Raw genomic sequence first — 18,032 nt, 5'->3', positions numbered from 1 at the left:
GGCCCATTCTGACACGATCTGAATTGGAAACTATGCTTGAGATAGGTTAGGCTTTGTAGTAAGACCATAAGTAGTAGTCACAACTCACAAGATGGAGCAAAATGGTGTCGCTTGAATAGCCTGAAAGGAATGATTGTAGGCCATATGATATGTATATAAGTAATGAAAAAGAATTTGAAGGTTACTGAACTTTAAGTACAAAGGAATTGTTGAGGAGGATCCATTTTTACAACTCAACACAACACGACCTTTTTCTTTTATTTTTCCCCTTCTTTGGGTGGGGGGTGGGTGGATTAGGGAGATCACATCATATTTTCCCCTAAATTAACAGAATAGGAGAAGAACCATAACATGAAAGCGACAACTGAGAAACTACTGCTTGCTCACCTTGCACCAAGCTTTCGTGCTACTGTGAGAAAAACTACCGATCAGTATTAGATAATTTATTGGTCATAGATCCATGGATTATGTAATTAATCCATACACTAATAGTTTTTGAGGATAATTTATTGGTCACATTTTCCCCTAAATTAACAGAATAGGAGAACCATAACATGAAAGCAACAACTGAGAAACTACTGCTTGCTCAGCTTGCACCAAGCTTTCGTGCTACTGTGAGAAAAACTACCTGTCAGTCTCAGATAATTTATTGGTCATAGATCCATGGATTATGTAATTAATCCATACACTAATAGTTTTTTAGGCTAATAAAATACTAATGCCGTTGATAACTAATGAAAAAAAAAGGAAAAATAGTGAAAACTATATTTGGGAATGCACTGATACACATCCACATGGGCACAAATATTAGTGATTAATGTTTATCGATCAATACACCTCAATTCACAGGGTTTCATCAGTTCCTATGTACTGGGTGGCCAAAGAAATTAGCATTTGATATTTAATTCCCCTGGTATAGAGTATTCTTTATGAGCTCTTGGACTTTTATTTTTCATTCATTTGTCACACTGCTACATGCATGTTTACTTTGTATATTTCATTTGAAAATGTGTTTTGGGTTTTCACTTCAATACTTTTACTAATGTTTTATTTTATTTTATTTTCAATTTATAGTGGCGATCATGTTAGATTGGATGTGAAGCAAGCTGTGGTCTCATCTTTTCCTCACTATGGACACTCGGGAATTGTTGAGGCTGCACGTGAACTTTACATGCAAATCGAGGGAAACCCAAGAAATGAAGGTCAGGAGAATGGAAAGTGATCTGCCTTTCTTACAATGTTTCCTTCAGCATGTATAATTAGTTTTTCATTTAGCATTTTGTGACTCAATGAGTGACATGGTTTGTTTCTTCACAGAGATTAACTTTTTCCTTTCTATCTTAAATATATCTTTTGCTCTACTATTCTGCAATAAGAATCTTAGAAATTGAACATTCATGAAAACAGCCCTTTGTGAAAAACTCGGGCTGATCCTTCTGGACGGCTGATGTTGTATCATATACTTTTAGATATTTGAATCACTCTCATTGATTCATAACCTTACAGCTGCTTAGAAATTTCATCATGCTGTGAGCTTTCCCCTTGACCCTTGATTTTTTTTTTTTTTTGGGGTAATTAAATATATTACCGAGCCCCAAGGGGGGGCAGGGAAAGAACCAATGTACAAGAGGGGAAGAAAAAAAGGGGGGAGAGAGAGAAAGGAAAGAAGAAAACAGGGGGAGGGGGGACGATCCTCCAGCCTACGCAGAGGAGGAGGACCGTAACAGGGCAGTATCAAGGCCCCAAAAAGTCAAAACATGTCTGTTCCTCGGGGAGTTCGAAACTGGCCTCTAACGGATACAACTGAGCTTGGAGGACACATCGAAGGAGATGGCTTTCCAAATCACATCAAAGGATCTAGATTTGGAAGTCCATCTCCTAAGATTCCTCTCCATCCAGATATGGTGAATAGCGGCACTGAAGACCAGCTTCCCTGTAATGTCGCAAATGGAGTTCCCTCCAAAACTTTTGAGGAGCCAAAGCCATTCCCAGTCAAAGCACCTGATCCTTCAGCTACGCGGCCAAATGGAGGAAAGGGCCTTTTTCCAAATGGTGGAAGTGAAGGGGCAATCAAAGAAGAGGTGAGGTGTGTCTTCACGGCCAATCCAACAAAGGTTACAAGAAGGGGGCACAGGGATGGTGCGGTGAATAAGGAAGGCTTGGGTAGGCAAGCAAAGTCTGAGGGCTCTCCAAATAGTTAAGCTGTGACGGGGAATGTGGCCTTTGAACCAGACTAGGTTGTGCCAGGGGACAGAGGGGCTAGGTTCTCTGAAATGGTTCCAAGCTGAAGAGGAAGAGAAAATACCAGAGGGAGAGGGAAGCCAGACGACCTTATCCGCACCGGGGGGGGGGGGGGAGTATTGTAGCAGCTGGGGAAGGGTTGCCCAGATTTGAGAGCTGATGGTTGGGTTGAGGGAGGGGTTGGGAGACCAAGAACCAGAGGAAATGAGGGAGGAGACTTGGGCATCCTTGGGGAGGCCAGAGGAGTAAATGGCCCTAGGGCCAAGAAGATTATAGAGAATCCCTAAAGGGTGCCAGGGATCGAGCCAAAGAGAGGTGGAGTTACCATCAGCGATGGAGGAGGAGATGGCTCGGAGGGCCAATGGGCGGAGGTGGAGGATCTTGCGCCAGATCCAAGAGGAATTGGCATGGATAGGGACAGTCTAGATGGAGTCAGATTTGAGGAGGTGGGAGTAGACCCAGGACACCCAGATAGAATCCTGGCGAGAGCAGATTCTCCAGAGGAGCTTAAGGATACGTTGGAGTCTCGAATGCGGCGATTGCCGAGACCACCCTAAGATTTGGGGAGGCAGATAGACTTCCAGCTAACAGGGTGGAGAAATCTAGGAGTGTCACTGTCCTTCCAAAGGAAAGCACAGAAGATACGCTCAATCGCCTTGATGGTGGAATTAGGAATGTGGAAGATGCCGGTCCAGTAGATGTAGGTAGCGTGGAGGACCGAACGGATGCATTCGAGTCTGCCAGCGTAAGAAAGAAGCTTGCCTTTCCACAGCTGGAGATGCTTGCAAATATTGTCAAGCATATGAGTACAATGGTGACTCGAGAGCCTGACTGAAATCAGTGGAAGACCGAGGTAGATGACTGGAAGAGCGCCAATGGAGAAGCCGGTTAAGAGGCAGAGGGATTCACGAGAAGAGTTAGAGACGCCAGAAAGAAAGATTTTGGACTTGAGAAGATTGACACGGAGGCTAGAGTGGGACTCAAAAAGGTGAAGTGAGTCCATAATTGCCGAGATGGAGGAATGATCAGCCTTAGAGAAAATCATCAGATCATCCGCAAAGGCCAGATGGGAGAGATTGCTGTGCTTGCATTTAGGGAGAGGGGGGATGAGATGGAGATCAGTTTTGGTTTGGAGGCTTCTGGAGAGGACTTCCAGGGCAAGGGAGAAGAGGAAGGGGGAGAGGGGACAACCTTGGCGAATGCCGACTTTAGATCTGAAAAAGCCAGTAGGAGAGCCATTAACCAGAACAAAGAAGGAAGGGGTGGAAATGCAGGCATAGATCCAACGAATGAAGACAGGGGGGAAGCCCATGAGAGAGAGGACATCACAGATAAAGTCCCACCGGATGGAGTCAAAAGCCTTGTGGAGATCGATTTTTAGGAGAGTTGCAGAGGAGTGAGATTTGCGATCAAAGTCTTTGACGATCTCAAAGCAGAGGATGATATTGTCCGCAATGCTCCGCCCGGAGATGAAGGCCGACTGGTTAGGACTAACAAGGGAGGGGATGACCGCCTTGATTCGATTGGCAAGGATCTTGGCAATGAATTTATAGATGAGGTTGCAGAGGGAGATGGGCCGGAAGTCAGATAGGGAAGTAGACCCTTGATTTTTTTGTTCACCATAAGAGTTAGAAAGACCCTGTTAGGGATGTGCTGCATGATAACCATGGCAAGTTTTATGAAGTTTCCATCTTGGCAATCTTGTCAAACATTATCTAAGTAACACAAAATTCCTGAATTAGCAAAAATCGGGTCACTAAACTTTGCAGGTGAACCAGGACCGGAAGTTGGGCTGAAATTTCAAATATGTTCTAAAAGACTCGAGCTTGTCTAAGGAAATATTACACACCTAAACCGACAGTGTAGATGACACTGGCGGCTTAGTCTGTCTGCTCCAGCTGCATATCCAGATAAGCAAACCAGTGGCAATTTTAAGACAAAGTCCAAGCAGATGTTATTGAATTGTCTTGACATTTTAGAGAGTAACCAACCAGGCACATATGACAGAATTTAGTTCTACTTTTTTCTGAAATTTGCAATCAGGCAGACTTTTCAATCCAGAAATGGAAAGCTAGCACTATGAACCAACCTATACTGCATTATTCTTGCACAGTTTAGGTAAAAGAACAAAACAGATCAAAGAGATTAATTCTGACCTTTGAGACTGGCCCCACAAAAAAAAAGGAGGGAGGGGAGGGGACTCACAATAGCTTCAACTAGAAAGAACTCCCACCAATGGACACAAGTGTGATAACAGATCACTAGGAGCTGCAGTCAATCACCATAGTGGTCAAATATCAGGCAGTAATAGCTGAAATGGTAAGGAGCAGAATCTGAGACCAGAAAAGTCATTTTCTCTGTACTTTCAAAGTTCTAGAAATAAGAAGGGTCCTGAAAATCTTCGCAAGGTTAATGAACATTGTCATGTTCATGTATCTTTTTTGTCCAATATGTTTGAGAATCAAAGTTATGGATAAAAAAGATGTAATTTTTTTCTTCAAATTTAGGATTCCTGCTCAAGATTAGAATATCAGTGTTCAAGTGTGTGATGGGAAAAGTTGTAAAATAACATAAACTTTGTTGGGTGTTTGGTAAAATGCATTGCCAAGAAAGAAACCCTACCCAAATCTCCATGATCTACCTTAATCACCACCTAACAATTCCGGAACCAAATGCTATTTCCATACATTACTACCAACACTGGATGCTATCACCAATCCACCCAGCACAGAGATTTTGATCTGCATTCACTGACTTGAGAAAGAGAACAACCTCAATAATAGACAAAGAAGAGGAGAATCAGATCGATCATGGCAATGACATTGCTCGTGGAATTGAGATTTGAGAAAAAGAAGCTAATAAGATTGAAACAAAAAAGAAAAACTAATAGTAAGAAATTGTAAAAAATGTGGACCTTTTATTTAATAAATGAATTGGAAATTTTGGCTTTGAGATTATGAGAGAAAAGTTGTTTCTGCTTCGCTTGTTTTGGAGTCCCAAGGGGTAAGTTGTTGAAGATGGGTAAGAGAGACAACAGAGTTTGTTTAGAAGGAATATCTCAATATTAGCTAGCAATGGCAACAAGACCAGCTTCCAGGCTTCTGGTTACAAATTTGGTGTGACAAGAAACCCTTAAGATTTGATAGGCTACATGTGGACAATCTAGTATCATAGGCAACAATATAGTATGGTGACCAAGACTAAAGGGAGGTCTGGACGAGTAACTTAAATATTATGATCACTGTTCTTCCTGCTCTTGATTGAGCTCAGTTCTGACTTTGTTTACATATTGGAAATTCTGACTTCGGGGTTTTTTTTTATTAAGATCTTCATTAGTGATGTTTGTGAATCTGCAACTCTGCTCAGTTTGTATTTTTCTGGGTTCACACTCGCTGTTTTCGTTGTCTATCATTGCACACCTGGGTACATGGGTCTCTCCCCAGCAAACTCACAGAATGCCCAGTTTTTCTGCTGTTATCAAGCAAGAATCGTTGGTCTCTGATTGGGGTTGGTTCAACTTTTTGTACGAAATGACAACGAATGCCCCTGCCACTTACTATTCTCATTACATGGTAAGATGGGTAAGAATGTTCCTTTGTGAACAATAAGTTACCACCAGGATCTGAAGGTGGTCTGGGCCTTCGCTGCATCCGTGACTCTAACACGGCGTGCATCCTTAAGCTCCTCTGGAGAATCTCTTCCCACCAGGATTCTATTTGGGTTTCTTGGGTCCATCTCATCTCCTTAAATCTGACTCCATCTGGACTGTCTCCATCCATGTTGACTCCTCTTGGATTTGGCGTAAGATCCTCTCCCTCCGCCCCCTGGCCCTCCGTGGTATCTCTTCTTCCATTGCTGATGGTAATTCCATTTCTCTCTGGCTCGATCCTTGGCACCTCATAGGAATCCTCTATAATCTTCTAGGCCCCAGGGCCATTTATTACTCTGGCCTCCCAAAGGCTGCCCCTGTCTCCTCCCTCATCTCCTCTGGTTCTTGGACCCCTCACCCCTCCCTCAACCCAGACATCATCTCTTTGATTTGGCCAACCCTTCCCCCATTGCTTCAAATATCCTCCCCTCGCGCGGATAAGGTCATCTGGCTCCCCTCCCCCAATGGTCTCTTCTCCTCCTTTTCTACCTGGAACCTCTCCAGGGACCCTTGCCCCTCTGTCCCCTGGCACAACTTAGTCTGGTTCAAAGGCCACATTCCCCGCCATAGCCTAACTATTTGAAGAGCCCTCAGGCTTTGCTTGCCTACCCAAGCCTTCCTAATTCACCGCACCATCCCAGCTCCCCCCTCTTGCAACCTTTGTTGGATCGGCCGTGAAGATATCCCTCATCTCTTCTTTGACTGCCCCTTTACCTCCACCATTTGGAAAAAAGCATTATCCTCCATCTGGCCGTGTAGCAGAAGGATTAGGAGTTTTGACCATGAATGGCTCTGGTTGCTCAAAAGTTTTTCTAGGAACTCCATTTGTGACACTATCGGGAAGCTAGTCTTTAGCGCCACTATTCACCATATCTGGATGGAAAGGAACCTCAGGAGATGGACTTCCAACTCGAGATCGTTTGATGTGTCATCCAAGCTCAGCTGTATCCGCCAGAGGCACTCCACGGACATCCCTAGGAACAAGCTGATTTTGATTTTTTGGGGCCTTAATATTGCCCTTTTGAGGTCAGCCTCCTCTGCGTAGGCTGGTTGATCGCCCCCCCTCCCCTGTGCAGGCTGGTTGTTGGCCTTTTTGTTTTCTCTCTCCCTCCCCCTCTTATCTCTCCTCCCTCTTGTATATTGATTCTTTGGTTCTTTCTTCCCTGCCCCCTCCTAGGTTCGGTAATATACTTATTTACCAAAAAAAAAAAGTTACCGTAGGAAGAATATTAGAACACATTCCAGCATCCTTGTATAACCCTACGAAAATATGATCTACCCTGGGCCTAGTATGGATAGATAGAAAGCAACTGCTAATTCTACTGATGACCCCACCACACAATTGTGATATGAACTTGAATGATCCTACACTTCAGTTCTAGCTTATTATTTTGCTGCTACACATTATTTGACCTGCACTGTTGTGCTCAACATCTTTCACCAGATCGATCCCCAATGATCCTTACAAGGTGTAGACCCCTTACACTCTTCTGATTTAGTGCATATGTATTGATGCTCCTGCATCTAATCTACGAAGAAATCAAAGAATTGACTACCTTCAAAGCTCCCTTACTCATATGGGACTCAGTAGTAAAGCGAACCCCTCACTACATGACCCAGGGAATGGAGGGGAGGGAGGCTACAACAGCTAGCAACAGGGGAGGCTATTGTAGAAGCGATGAACTCATAGCTACCCATGCTCTTCACCTTCTCACGCTTTAAGAGAGTTGAAGGAGGTAGGGCATTTCAGGAATTGCGTAAGTGATGATAGAGATCAGGAGAGGAGAGGGAAGCGGCCCTCCAGGGCCGGGGCGCTACCGGCACTCCCCAGCAGCAGTGCGGGGCCTCCCCTATCCGGCCCCAGGCGCCTACCGCCAGCTCCAACCAGCAGTGTGTCGGGCCTAGAGGGCCCTTGTTGAGGAGAACGAAAAAGAAACCTTGGATCATTAGGCCAGAGCATATCTCACTTTTTTGGAACGAAAAGCGTTCCGCATCTTATTTGCTCAGATGGCGCAGGGGGAAGCCTTCTAAGAGCTGTTTTAGTCAGAGGCAGTGAGGCGATCGAAGTGAGTTTCACCGAAACGACTCCCACGATCGTTAGTTATAAGGGTTGACAACCAAAAGAGATAGGATGTTTGAAATATCAAAGCCTAGTCTGTTGTCAACCCGGCGATCAAATTCTTGGTGGGAATCATCAACTGTATAATGTTTTAATAACGGCTCACGCTTCTTTAATGATCTTTTTCATGGTTATGCCGGCGATGATAGGTGGATTTGGTAATTGGTCTATTCCGAAGAGGGGGTTACTAACTGCCGCCTTTCCAGGTAATCTGATGGTTCCAGATGAGGGTACGTCTGGCTCAAGGCAAAACGCGCCACCCAGCCCCATTTTTACATGCTCGGATTGGGGGTGGCTTCAGGATGTGATATCGCAGCCCTCGGACAAGGCATTTCTGCACTCATACCCAAATGTTAGGGCAATCTTGCACTCATTAGTTAGCCTTACTGGAGTTGGGGTATCGGGGAATGAAAGGTTGGTTTAACGCTGAGGGGCAAAGAGGCCGCCAGGTTTAGGGGTTTACCTCGTTAGCCCTACTACTAGGAAAGGGTTTCTGCCCCAGCTTCATCATTTGGGTATTCAGACATCCTTTCAAAACTCTTAACTCCTCTATCTTCAGAATTTCTATGCCTGGAATCCACCTTTTTATTTCTTGTGTAGCTTCTGAAGAGAATCCACATCAAAAGTTGAACACCTCATTAGTAGAGGAATTAGATTGATTGGATCCCGTCCAACTTTGATCAAATTTACCTATGAAAGAAACATTACACCATTACCCTCACTGCCCATTCTGTAACCAAAAAACTTGTGGAATCTAGGAGAGAAGACACGAATACTGAGAACTTCGACATCCTTTATCTTATTGAAAGCAAGAATGTCTTCAAGGAGTAAGTCATCGTCAAACTTCCCCTCAAGCTAAACATCCCTACTTCCATTGGAGTTTTGAGTTCTGAGTCATCCCAACCATCCACATGGTCTAGAAATGCTTCCAAAATATGTAGATTCAATAGAAGATAGAGAATTGCTTTTGAATTTCACTTCATCATGTGCCTCCTGATTCTCTATTATATGTCTGACAATCAAGGTATGCCTATTTGCATATGCAAAAGCATGAAAGTGTTTTGAACTTTATTTCTATTCTAAGCAAATTAAATTGTGTAATTGAAGTCTAATTTCATCTGTATTGAGTGACCTCTCTTCCTTCTCATCTTTAACTTCTATACCTATCAATAATTATAACTTTTTTTTGTCTCCATTCGTTTGTAAAATTTATTGAAAATTTCCTCCAGAAATTAGTTAGTGGCAACTGGCAACCATACAAATCTTATCGTTATAAAAAAGTATAGAGTTACTTGAATACTTAGACTTATACATGCTATTTTTAAAGAAAATAACATATATAAAATTCATAATTATAAACTTATGTCATTTTTCATAAATTAGCTGAACAAATGTTGTTGACTTCTAAACTATGTACATAAAAGCCAAGATGTTTATCTAGTTGTAATATAACTGATGCAGATTCATCACCAAAATAAGCTTGTTTTATTAAGAATAAGTCTAGGGTTAGGTTATATACATGTTAGACCTTTGAACCCATGGGTTTCTATCATAGTTATCAAGGCGTTGCCATGGCGTCCAGGCTCCTTGGACGCCTTGGGCGCCCGCCATGGCGGTATCGCCTTGCTTTTTTACCCTCTAAAACGCCATGCTCGCGTTCCCGCCTTGATAACTATGGTTTCTATGTAATAGGCCACTTTTATGGGCCTAAAATATGGGTAATTAGGTTGCATACGGGATTAGTTGTTTTAGTTCCTTGTTTTTATTTTTATGTAATTAGTAGTCATGTGATCACTTAAGTGATCATGTGACTATTTAGGTTGGGCTGGATTAGGAATCTATAAGTCCAGCCATGTTTTTAATCTATTTCCTTTGTTATTTCACTCTCCTAGTCAGTCTAGGTTACCTAATAGGTTAAAGGTTGGATTAGGCCTTTCTGTTTTAGTGTAGGAGTCTATTTTTGAATCAGGTAAATTACACGTTACCCCCTGGTTTCAAACGAAACTCAAATCACCCCTGGTTTTTGAAAATACTCATCCGTCCCCCTCTACAGTAATGGTGTTAGTCTGCTGTTAGTTATTGGTGTGAAATGACTATTTTACCCTTGTACTAAAACATTAGAATTAAATTTACAATACTACCCTTCAAAATCTATGTTTGGATGTCAAGGGTAGTTTAGGGATTTAAATTTATTTAACTAGCTGACATCATCACTTAACAGCATAAAACTAACGGTAGGGACTAATTTGTCATATTGGGGTCTAATACAAAGGTGATTTGAGTATTTTCAAAAACCAAGGGGTGATTTGAGTTTCGTTTGAAAACCAGGGGGTGACGTGTAATTTACCCTTTTGAGTCTTTTATATAAGGTTGTAAGGGGGGCAAGTATTAAACACGAATTTTAAGCTTTTTGCTACTCTTCTTCTCCATTGAAGATTTTTGTCTTGTGTTTGATCAAGGCTGGTGGGATTGGTGTTTGATCCGATTGACATCTTGCGGTGTGAAGCCCGGGTGGTTCGAATTGGTTATTTGTTTTCTGCATTGCTGTTACGTTCAAGTTCTACATTCATGTTCTGATTCCAAGATTGATTCTACATTTCTACATCATCAAGCACTGTTGTTCAAGTCTACAATATCACCCAAGTCTGATCCAATCTGTTCTTCATCCACAAGTAAGTCTAGAACTGAAAACCTGCAACTATTCTTCTTCCCTTCTAAGAAGGTCACAAGCAAGGTGATTTTCGCGAGAATTCTGCCCAGACAAATCTAACTGTGTGAACCTGCTAAAATTTAGATCGAATCTTCCTCAAACCCTAAGAGAGACTTGATCCAAATTTCATTGCCATCCACCCAGCCGATTGTCTAAAATTACACTTTTACCCCTCTCTCCTATCTCTACTAGGAAACCTCCATAACTCTAGATTTAACCATCTAATTTTGCCGTAACTTTCAGCATATATTCCCCTCCACCCTACCCACACTCAACCTAAATATTAAGCCCATTCAACTACTTGATTTCCTGTAATTATAAACCCTAGATTCCATCATCTTCCACCTTGCAAAACCCAAAACCCAAAACCTAGCTTGCTGCCAACTCATTCCAACACACATTTCTCCATTTAACGTAACCTTCACTGATAGACTCCCCTACCTCAAGTTGACATAACCCATACATCAAACCCTAATCCTAACCAAACCCTAACCCTAATTTCACCAAAAAAACCTATTTTTGACCTAACCAATTCACCTGTTCATAACAGATCCTGGTTTACTGGCTCCTAGTTGCTCTTCTACCAATCTAGGACTGCATTAATAAAACTAATGTAATAACATATTGTGCTTCATTTCGTCAACATTCCCCAAAACCTCTTCCTTCTCATTGCTTTCCTTTTAAGACCTTCAAATTCGAGTGGAAAAGCATAACCTGCTCAGTGCTCACACGGCAAGAGCTTTCAGTCTGCCTACCATTGGTTTTACAGTTGAATCTCTTGTACATATTCAGATTACCCATTTTCTAGTTTAAGCAAGGAGGATGACTTTGTTTGTACTACCCCTTCAACAAGTGGGTCTATGACAAAACCATAAATATGCATTTTTTTCAAATTACATTGAGAGTACCATGACCATGGGCATTAAAGTTCTTTGCCATAGTTTCCTATGGCATCAATAAAAGGGTTCTGATAATGATACCGCATATGACCTAATTTAACTTTCCAATAAGCCTCTTTTGCTGTTGCCATAATCCATAAATTGTAATAAATTGAAACTGTGTGACCCTTAATCTGATTTTTTTTAGGTTACACTATTAGATAAAATCAAAGAGAGGGGGGGGGGGGGAGGGAGAAAGAGAGAGAGAAAGAGAGCAACATGCTTGGATAACCTCTTCTTGTCGTACTTAAACTAAAAGGCTTCGATGCTTATTATATTTGCCTCGTTACTTTGATGAAAATTTTTTTTAACTCCACAAGAATGCATTTTTTGTTTGCTGAACTTTGCATTTTGATGACCAGCAATTGCTTTTTTCTAGAAAATTCTTCTGGGGCCACCGGACTGCTTTCTTCACTACTGGGAGCTGGTTGTGAGTGTGATGGATACAGTATTCGAATTGTGGGGCATTCTCTTGGAGGTGCTATTGGCACACTGCTAGGAATTAGGGTAGGATTATATTCACTTAAAATGATCCTGCTACATGAACTGCATGGTTTTCCTTTTTGTATCTTTTTTGAGCTATAATTTTTTATCGGTAAAAATTTAATTCACTGAGCTAGTAATATGTAATTTTCCATATCAGTTGATTTTTTTTTTGGACAGCTTCCACCTCAGTTAATTTGAGTTTCTTTCTCGTTTTTTGGGTGGACTAATCTATTCTGCAAAATATAATCCCATAATACCAAACCAATAATAGCATGTAGAATAAAAAAAATCAGTCAAGAAGGTTGAATTACTTGTTTTCATCCTAAATTTGTTTCTCTACGTGCATGTGTTGCATATGCATAGTGGCATATAATTACAGGTTGCTGTTACGTAATTGGAGTTTATGCTTTATGACATCTAGTTGCAACAGGAAGTTGATCAGTATTGGATTGCAGAATACATATGCAATAATACACATCATAAGTCATTTCTAATTAGTAATAGACTGTCACCATTGAACTTCAGTGCTAGCTTGGAATTGTGAAGTTGCTATTTTCAGAGATTTCTTGTAACCACATTAAGAGGGAAGGCTGGGTGGCAATAACCAGCTATATACCACCTACCTATAGTACATACTGACAACCGAGACCTTTTATGTGAAGCTAAGGAGAACTTTCATGAAGAAACAGCCAGTTCTGTGAAGAGAAATAAAATGTGTAACTTGGACCTGTGACCCACGGCTAGGGTTTCTTGAAAGACAACATCTTCCTTGTCCTAAAATAATTTTATGAGAGAGAAGAGTTGTCAACAAGACCATGAATGCTATTTTCATTGCTTTTACCCATAAGTGTGAAGGTTCTGTTAGGCCTTTAGAGATTGTAGGCCTACTGCTTACCTTAATCAATGAATATCAAATTCCTCCAGAAGATTTTCCACAATTGTAATTTCCTCCACTTTTTTTTTTCTCCTCTTGGTAGATAACTTCTGAATTCAAGCAGTTAGTTCATCAATAAATGATACAAAAGGTACAACCTCTGTTGTATGTGGTCCTCCTTTTTCAGAAGCTATAGACATTCCTTTTATTTTCATGCATTTTTCTATGCAAGAATTAAAGCTTTTTACCTTTTATATTGATTTTTCTCTCTATGTAAAGGCAGTGAATTGGGGTCACGTCATATTTCTTTCCCTTTTCAACAGTTATATCGTCGATACCCAAACTTACATGTATATGCTTACGGGCCGCTTCCATGTGTGGATTCAGTTGTAGCGGAAGCATGTTCGGAATTTGTTACAAGGTGATTATAGAAGTCACTGATATTTTGAAGGAAAGTTATTCGCAGGTCCATAAACTTCATTAACCTTCTGATGCATGTATATTGGAATTCATTTATTCACTTGTCAGAGATCCTTTGAAACATAGTTCATTGTCTCATTTATTTTCTAGTTTTTGTGGCCCAAGCACCTGAAATATCAAGCTTTTGAATGGTTTGCAGCATCCTTTACAATGATGAATTTTCATCGCGCCTTTCAGTTTGCTCAATCTTGAGGCTTCGAGCAGCAGCCATCACAGCATTGTCTCAGGATTCTGCAGCTGATTCAGCCATGATTTGCAACCTAGCCCGGCGGGTTTTGTATCCAAACAACTACTGTGGGAGTGAGGCAGAACCGAATGTTTTGAGTCCATCTTTCCGCCCTGGAACCCTGACAATTGAGGAAAATAATCATATGTACAGGAGGAGGCATCTTAAATACACAATTAAAGGTGGGGTGTTTCTATGTATTCACACAATATTTTGCATGCTGAAAATGCCTGATTATCACAACAATTGTCTCAAAAAGGATAAGAATTTGAAGCTGACACTGAATGTCACTTTTGAACCTCAAGGAGTTTCTAATGAGAAGAGCACTGCATTAACTGCAGGGAGTGAACGGGATCCAGAATTTCCTTTTCAGGATGTGACCGAGTTAACTGAAAACCCAGCTGTTGAGATTCTAAAAGAGGATTCTAATGAACCTAGCCACAGTGATCAAGATGATACTCAAACCAATCCATTATTTGAGATGGATGATGATGTAATTTTAAGTGAAGGTCCTGTATCTCAATTTATGGATGCCGTTCCTTCATCCAATGATGTGCCTGTGGGAGATCCGCAGGAGGTGTTTTTACCAGGCCTCGTCGTTCACATAGTACCACAGCAGAGAAGAAGTTTTTTTCCTTTATGGAGAGGCTGGAGGGGTCAGGAGGATGAGCAGTGTCTTAGAGCTTACATAGCAAACAGGGAGAACTTCAAGGATATTATCGTGTCACCATCCATGTTCCTCGACCATCTCCCTTGGAGGTATTGGACATTCTCTCTCTCTCTCTCTCTTGTTAAATTAGAGTTATGGTGTTTTTGTCAACATGGAAGGGTATGTGAGAGCAAGCAATGATTGGAACTGCTGAAGTTTTATTATTTTTTTTTATATTGTCATTTCCAGATGTCACTATGCTATGCAGAAGGTACTGGAGACCAGAATGGCTCCAGATCAACTTGATGGAACTCATATGGTGTGAACTTGTGTTGAGGCCTTGCAGGACTGACATGACGCGGACTTGCTTTTGACTGTTGCTTTAGATGGACTTGCTGGTCTTGACATTGTAGTTGTTAGGGATGCCATCATTGGTTCTGAGGTTGGTCATAAACATGCTCCCTCATACCCAAGTAATATATTGAAGAAGTAAAAAAGAAGGATAAAAAGGAAGAGAGCATTGGGGTTTCTATTGGAACCCCCATTCCCCTGGTTATTGTTTGTTTGGAGAGAGAGAGAGAGAGAGAGAGAGAGGGGGGGGTGAGCGTTCAAGCATTTATTTTTACGTAGTCATATACAGCTGACCAATGGACTTAATTTATGATCTTGATATGGAAGAACTGGTCAGGATCATAATAATTCTTTTTAGATAAAGATGTCTGATGTTGTACATGTTGGATGAATATTGTCATCATAATTTAATAAATCAAAGCATAAAATATAATTATAGTTCCTAACTACAGCCATTCAATTATTATTATTACCCTTTTGGGATAATTTGATGCTTAATTACTGAGGATTTTCATGATCAGTGAGATTATCATGCAAGGCGGCATTCTATTGATCAATGGAGTTCTGGACTCTGGAGCATCAGAAATTTGAAGAGATTCATACATGTGATGTGAAGTTGGATTGAAATCTTTATTTTAGTTTGGTGCTTGATCAATATTTACCAAAATAAAGAGCCAATTTAAGTTTCTTAACGTATTCTCAAACTTTTGGGTCTTTAACTTGACAATATAACCCTGTATCTGTTTGTCACAAATTTCTTAAGATGGTTTATATTCTGCATTCCTTTTCCTAAAGTCTTTATGAGCCTATACTTGGAGCACATTTCAGAATCTCTAGCATAGTTGTCAAGGCCTTGCCTAGGTGGCATCTAGGCATCCAAGCGCCTTCTTGGGTCCCAGACAAAAACATGCATTGTTTGATGCATACATTGGTTTTCTCTTGTTGGATCATCTCTAGTATGTTTATATCATATATATTTGCATTGAAATGATTTCTATGCTGAATAAGTATACAACAACAACAACACAATCTTATCCCAACTAAATGGGGTCAGCTACATGGATTCTTGCTTTCCAATTAGTTCTATTCGAAGTCATACAAGATACGGGGCCTTTGCTATGCATGTCGTTCCTCACCACCTCTTGTTTGGTTATTTTAGGCCGTCCCCTAGTTTTTTTAGTTCCTTCAATCTAAATCAAATCACTCTTTTGTATTGGAGCATCCCAAGGCCTTAGTTGAACGTGATACATGTCCCGGGCCTTCAAACAACTCTTTCGAAACTTATCACGTATTGGAGTTACTCTCAACTTAGCTCTAATATGGTCATTCTTTTTATCCTTCTTACTTGTGCGACACATCCATCTCAACATCTTCATCTCTGCTACATTTAGTTTATCTATATAAGTTTCTTAAGTGCCCAACATTTTCGCACCATACATCATAGCCAGTTGTATGCCAGTTGTATAAATTTTCCTTTGAACTCTAAGTACAATTATGTTGTGATCGGTTAGGCCAGCTGCATAAGTATAATTATATAAAGGGAAATTATCAGCACCACCCCCTCAGATACACCATTATTTTATTGCAACCCCATTAAGTATCTAAATATCAAACCGAACCCATAATTTAACAGGGTTAACTATGTGAAATACAAATGACTAAAATACCCTCTACACTAAAACATAAAAAACCCAGCCCCAACCGTTGGACATCAATGTTATGAGGTGACGAAGTTATTCTTCCATGTTATTGATTAGTTGGAGATTTGAGCCACTAGAATTTTGCAACCATGAGTGGGGTCACTTTGATATGATCATAGGTAGATGCGTTATTGTGTTGGGTTAGTCTGTTAGGGGTAGATGGGTAATTTGCTCGAAATAAGTTATATATATAATGTAAAACTACACTTGTAAAGAGGAACAAGACATATCAATGTCCAGTACAAGAATTCATCCTACTACTTGTTGAGTGGATCCCCAACAATGTCAAGTCCATTGTCTGTGACATTCCCCCCACAGGTTTGAAAATGGCCTCAACTTTCAGTAGGAACTCCACATTGATCCAGGAGATGTTCCTGAGGGTCAATGAGCAGTTCACGGCTATGTTCCACAGGAAGGCTTTCTTGCATTGGTACACATGAGAGGGAATGGATGAAATGGAGTTCACTGAGGCAGAGAGCAACATGAATGATTTGGTTTCTGAGTACTAGCAATACTAGGATGCCACAACTGACGAAGAGTTAGATGAATGTGAGGATGGGAAAGAGTGAGAAGTAAAATCGTCAGTGCTTGGCTGCTATGGTGGATATATGTAGAGCTTCCTCGACACTCGACGCCGTGTTCTTTGCTCGTCGGACTGTATGGTTTTATTGCAGAGGTGAAACAAGGTTGCAGTTGTAGGTTTCTTCGTTCGTTATCACCACTTAACAACACTATGCGTTACCCGTTAGATTCTGGGTTCAATTTGATATTTGGATACTTAGTGGGGTTGCATTAAAATAATGGTGTATCTCAAGGGGTGTGGCTGATAATTTGCCTTATATAAAACTAGCATTGTTATAATATATATAGGAAAAGGTTGGGCACTCCACCGGTGTACCATAAGCTAGTGTCCTTTGTGTTTGTCTCTCTTTCTCCTTTTTAAAATGACCCCCTTCCCCTTCTTGTATGATATCCCAACATGCACCCCCATTGGTGTTGTCCTCTAGTTTACTGCATATAGGCGGTGTGTCTATCCGCCTCCCATTATATATATTAGATGCCTAGGACGTATAAGCACCCCTCCAATGCCTTGGGTCACCTAATCTACTTGACAACTAGATCTTCAACGATTTAATCCTCTCCAATCCCCTAAATTATGCAGTGTAGCAGTTCAGGATGGAGATTTCGACACATGGTAACCTGAACATACAACGGTTCGAGCTCATTGACTTCTATTTTTTTTTCTTTTTGTTGAGTTTGACACCATTGGATGTCTGAGGTGCCACATGTCAACATCTCCACCCCAAACCGCATTGTACAGTTTTAGGAAATTGAAGAGGATTATTTTCCATATTTCTACTATATCATGAACGGCCTGACTAAACCTATTGATGGCCAATTTGCTATCTTATCAAAGTGGGACCAGAATCGACATTTCTAAATGTTTGACCCTTTTTTTTACCTGTCTGTTTAATTTCTAACCGCATTTTAAAAACTTGTTCTGAACAAAGTTTTTTTTGCCGTTCCGTTTTAACTAGCTATAGTTTGGACGGATACGATCAAGGGTTTTTCAGGAAAAAAAAAACCAGAAAAGATTGTCCGGATTGAG

The 18,032-nt window shown here is 40.9% G+C and overlaps 2 protein-coding genes across 5 annotated transcripts in view; one reads left to right on the top strand and one right to left on the bottom strand.

Moving 5' to 3' along the window:
• Positions 1-14,928, top strand: part of LOC122671340 — a 43,326-nt gene extending 28,398 nt beyond the window's left edge. For 2 of the 4 annotated variants that reach the window (XM_043868497.1, XM_043868496.1), the window contains exons 10-14: positions 1,075-1,202; positions 12,037-12,164; positions 13,341-13,438; positions 13,637-14,482; positions 14,641-14,928. In XM_043868497.1, coding sequence (XP_043724432.1) covers positions 1,075-1,202; positions 12,037-12,164; positions 13,341-13,438; positions 13,637-14,482; positions 14,641-14,746 — 1,306 coding nt within the window. In that variant the 3' untranslated portion in view covers positions 14,747-14,928. Of the gene's footprint in view, positions 1-1,074; positions 1,203-12,036; positions 12,165-13,340; positions 13,439-13,636; positions 14,483-14,621 lie in introns of all 4 variants that reach the window. The other 2 variants (XM_043868499.1, XM_043868498.1) reach the window with 2 other exon arrangements.
• Positions 14,929-16,644: 1,716 nt separating this feature from the next.
• On the bottom strand, positions 16,645-16,986 carry LOC122671343. The gene has a single exon (XM_043868502.1). It carries the CDS (start codon positions 16,905-16,907, stop codon positions 16,653-16,655), a length of 255 nt encoding a protein of 84 aa, XP_043724437.1. The 5' UTR covers positions 16,908-16,986; the 3' UTR covers positions 16,645-16,652.
• Between the last annotated feature and the right edge of the window lie 1,046 nt (positions 16,987-18,032).

This window comes from Telopea speciosissima, chromosome 8, assembly GCF_018873765.1.
Source record: "Telopea speciosissima isolate NSW1024214 ecotype Mountain lineage chromosome 8, Tspe_v1, whole genome shotgun sequence".
NCBI classification, from domain to species: domain Eukaryota; kingdom Viridiplantae; phylum Streptophyta; class Magnoliopsida; order Proteales; family Proteaceae; genus Telopea; species Telopea speciosissima.
This window is presented reverse-complemented; position numbering and strand designations above follow the sequence as displayed.

Coding starts and splice junctions, on each gene's coding strand:
- LOC122671343 (XM_043868502.1), bottom strand. CDS start 16,907: ATGTTGCTCTCTGCCTCAGTGAACTCCATTTCATCCATTCCCTCTCAT.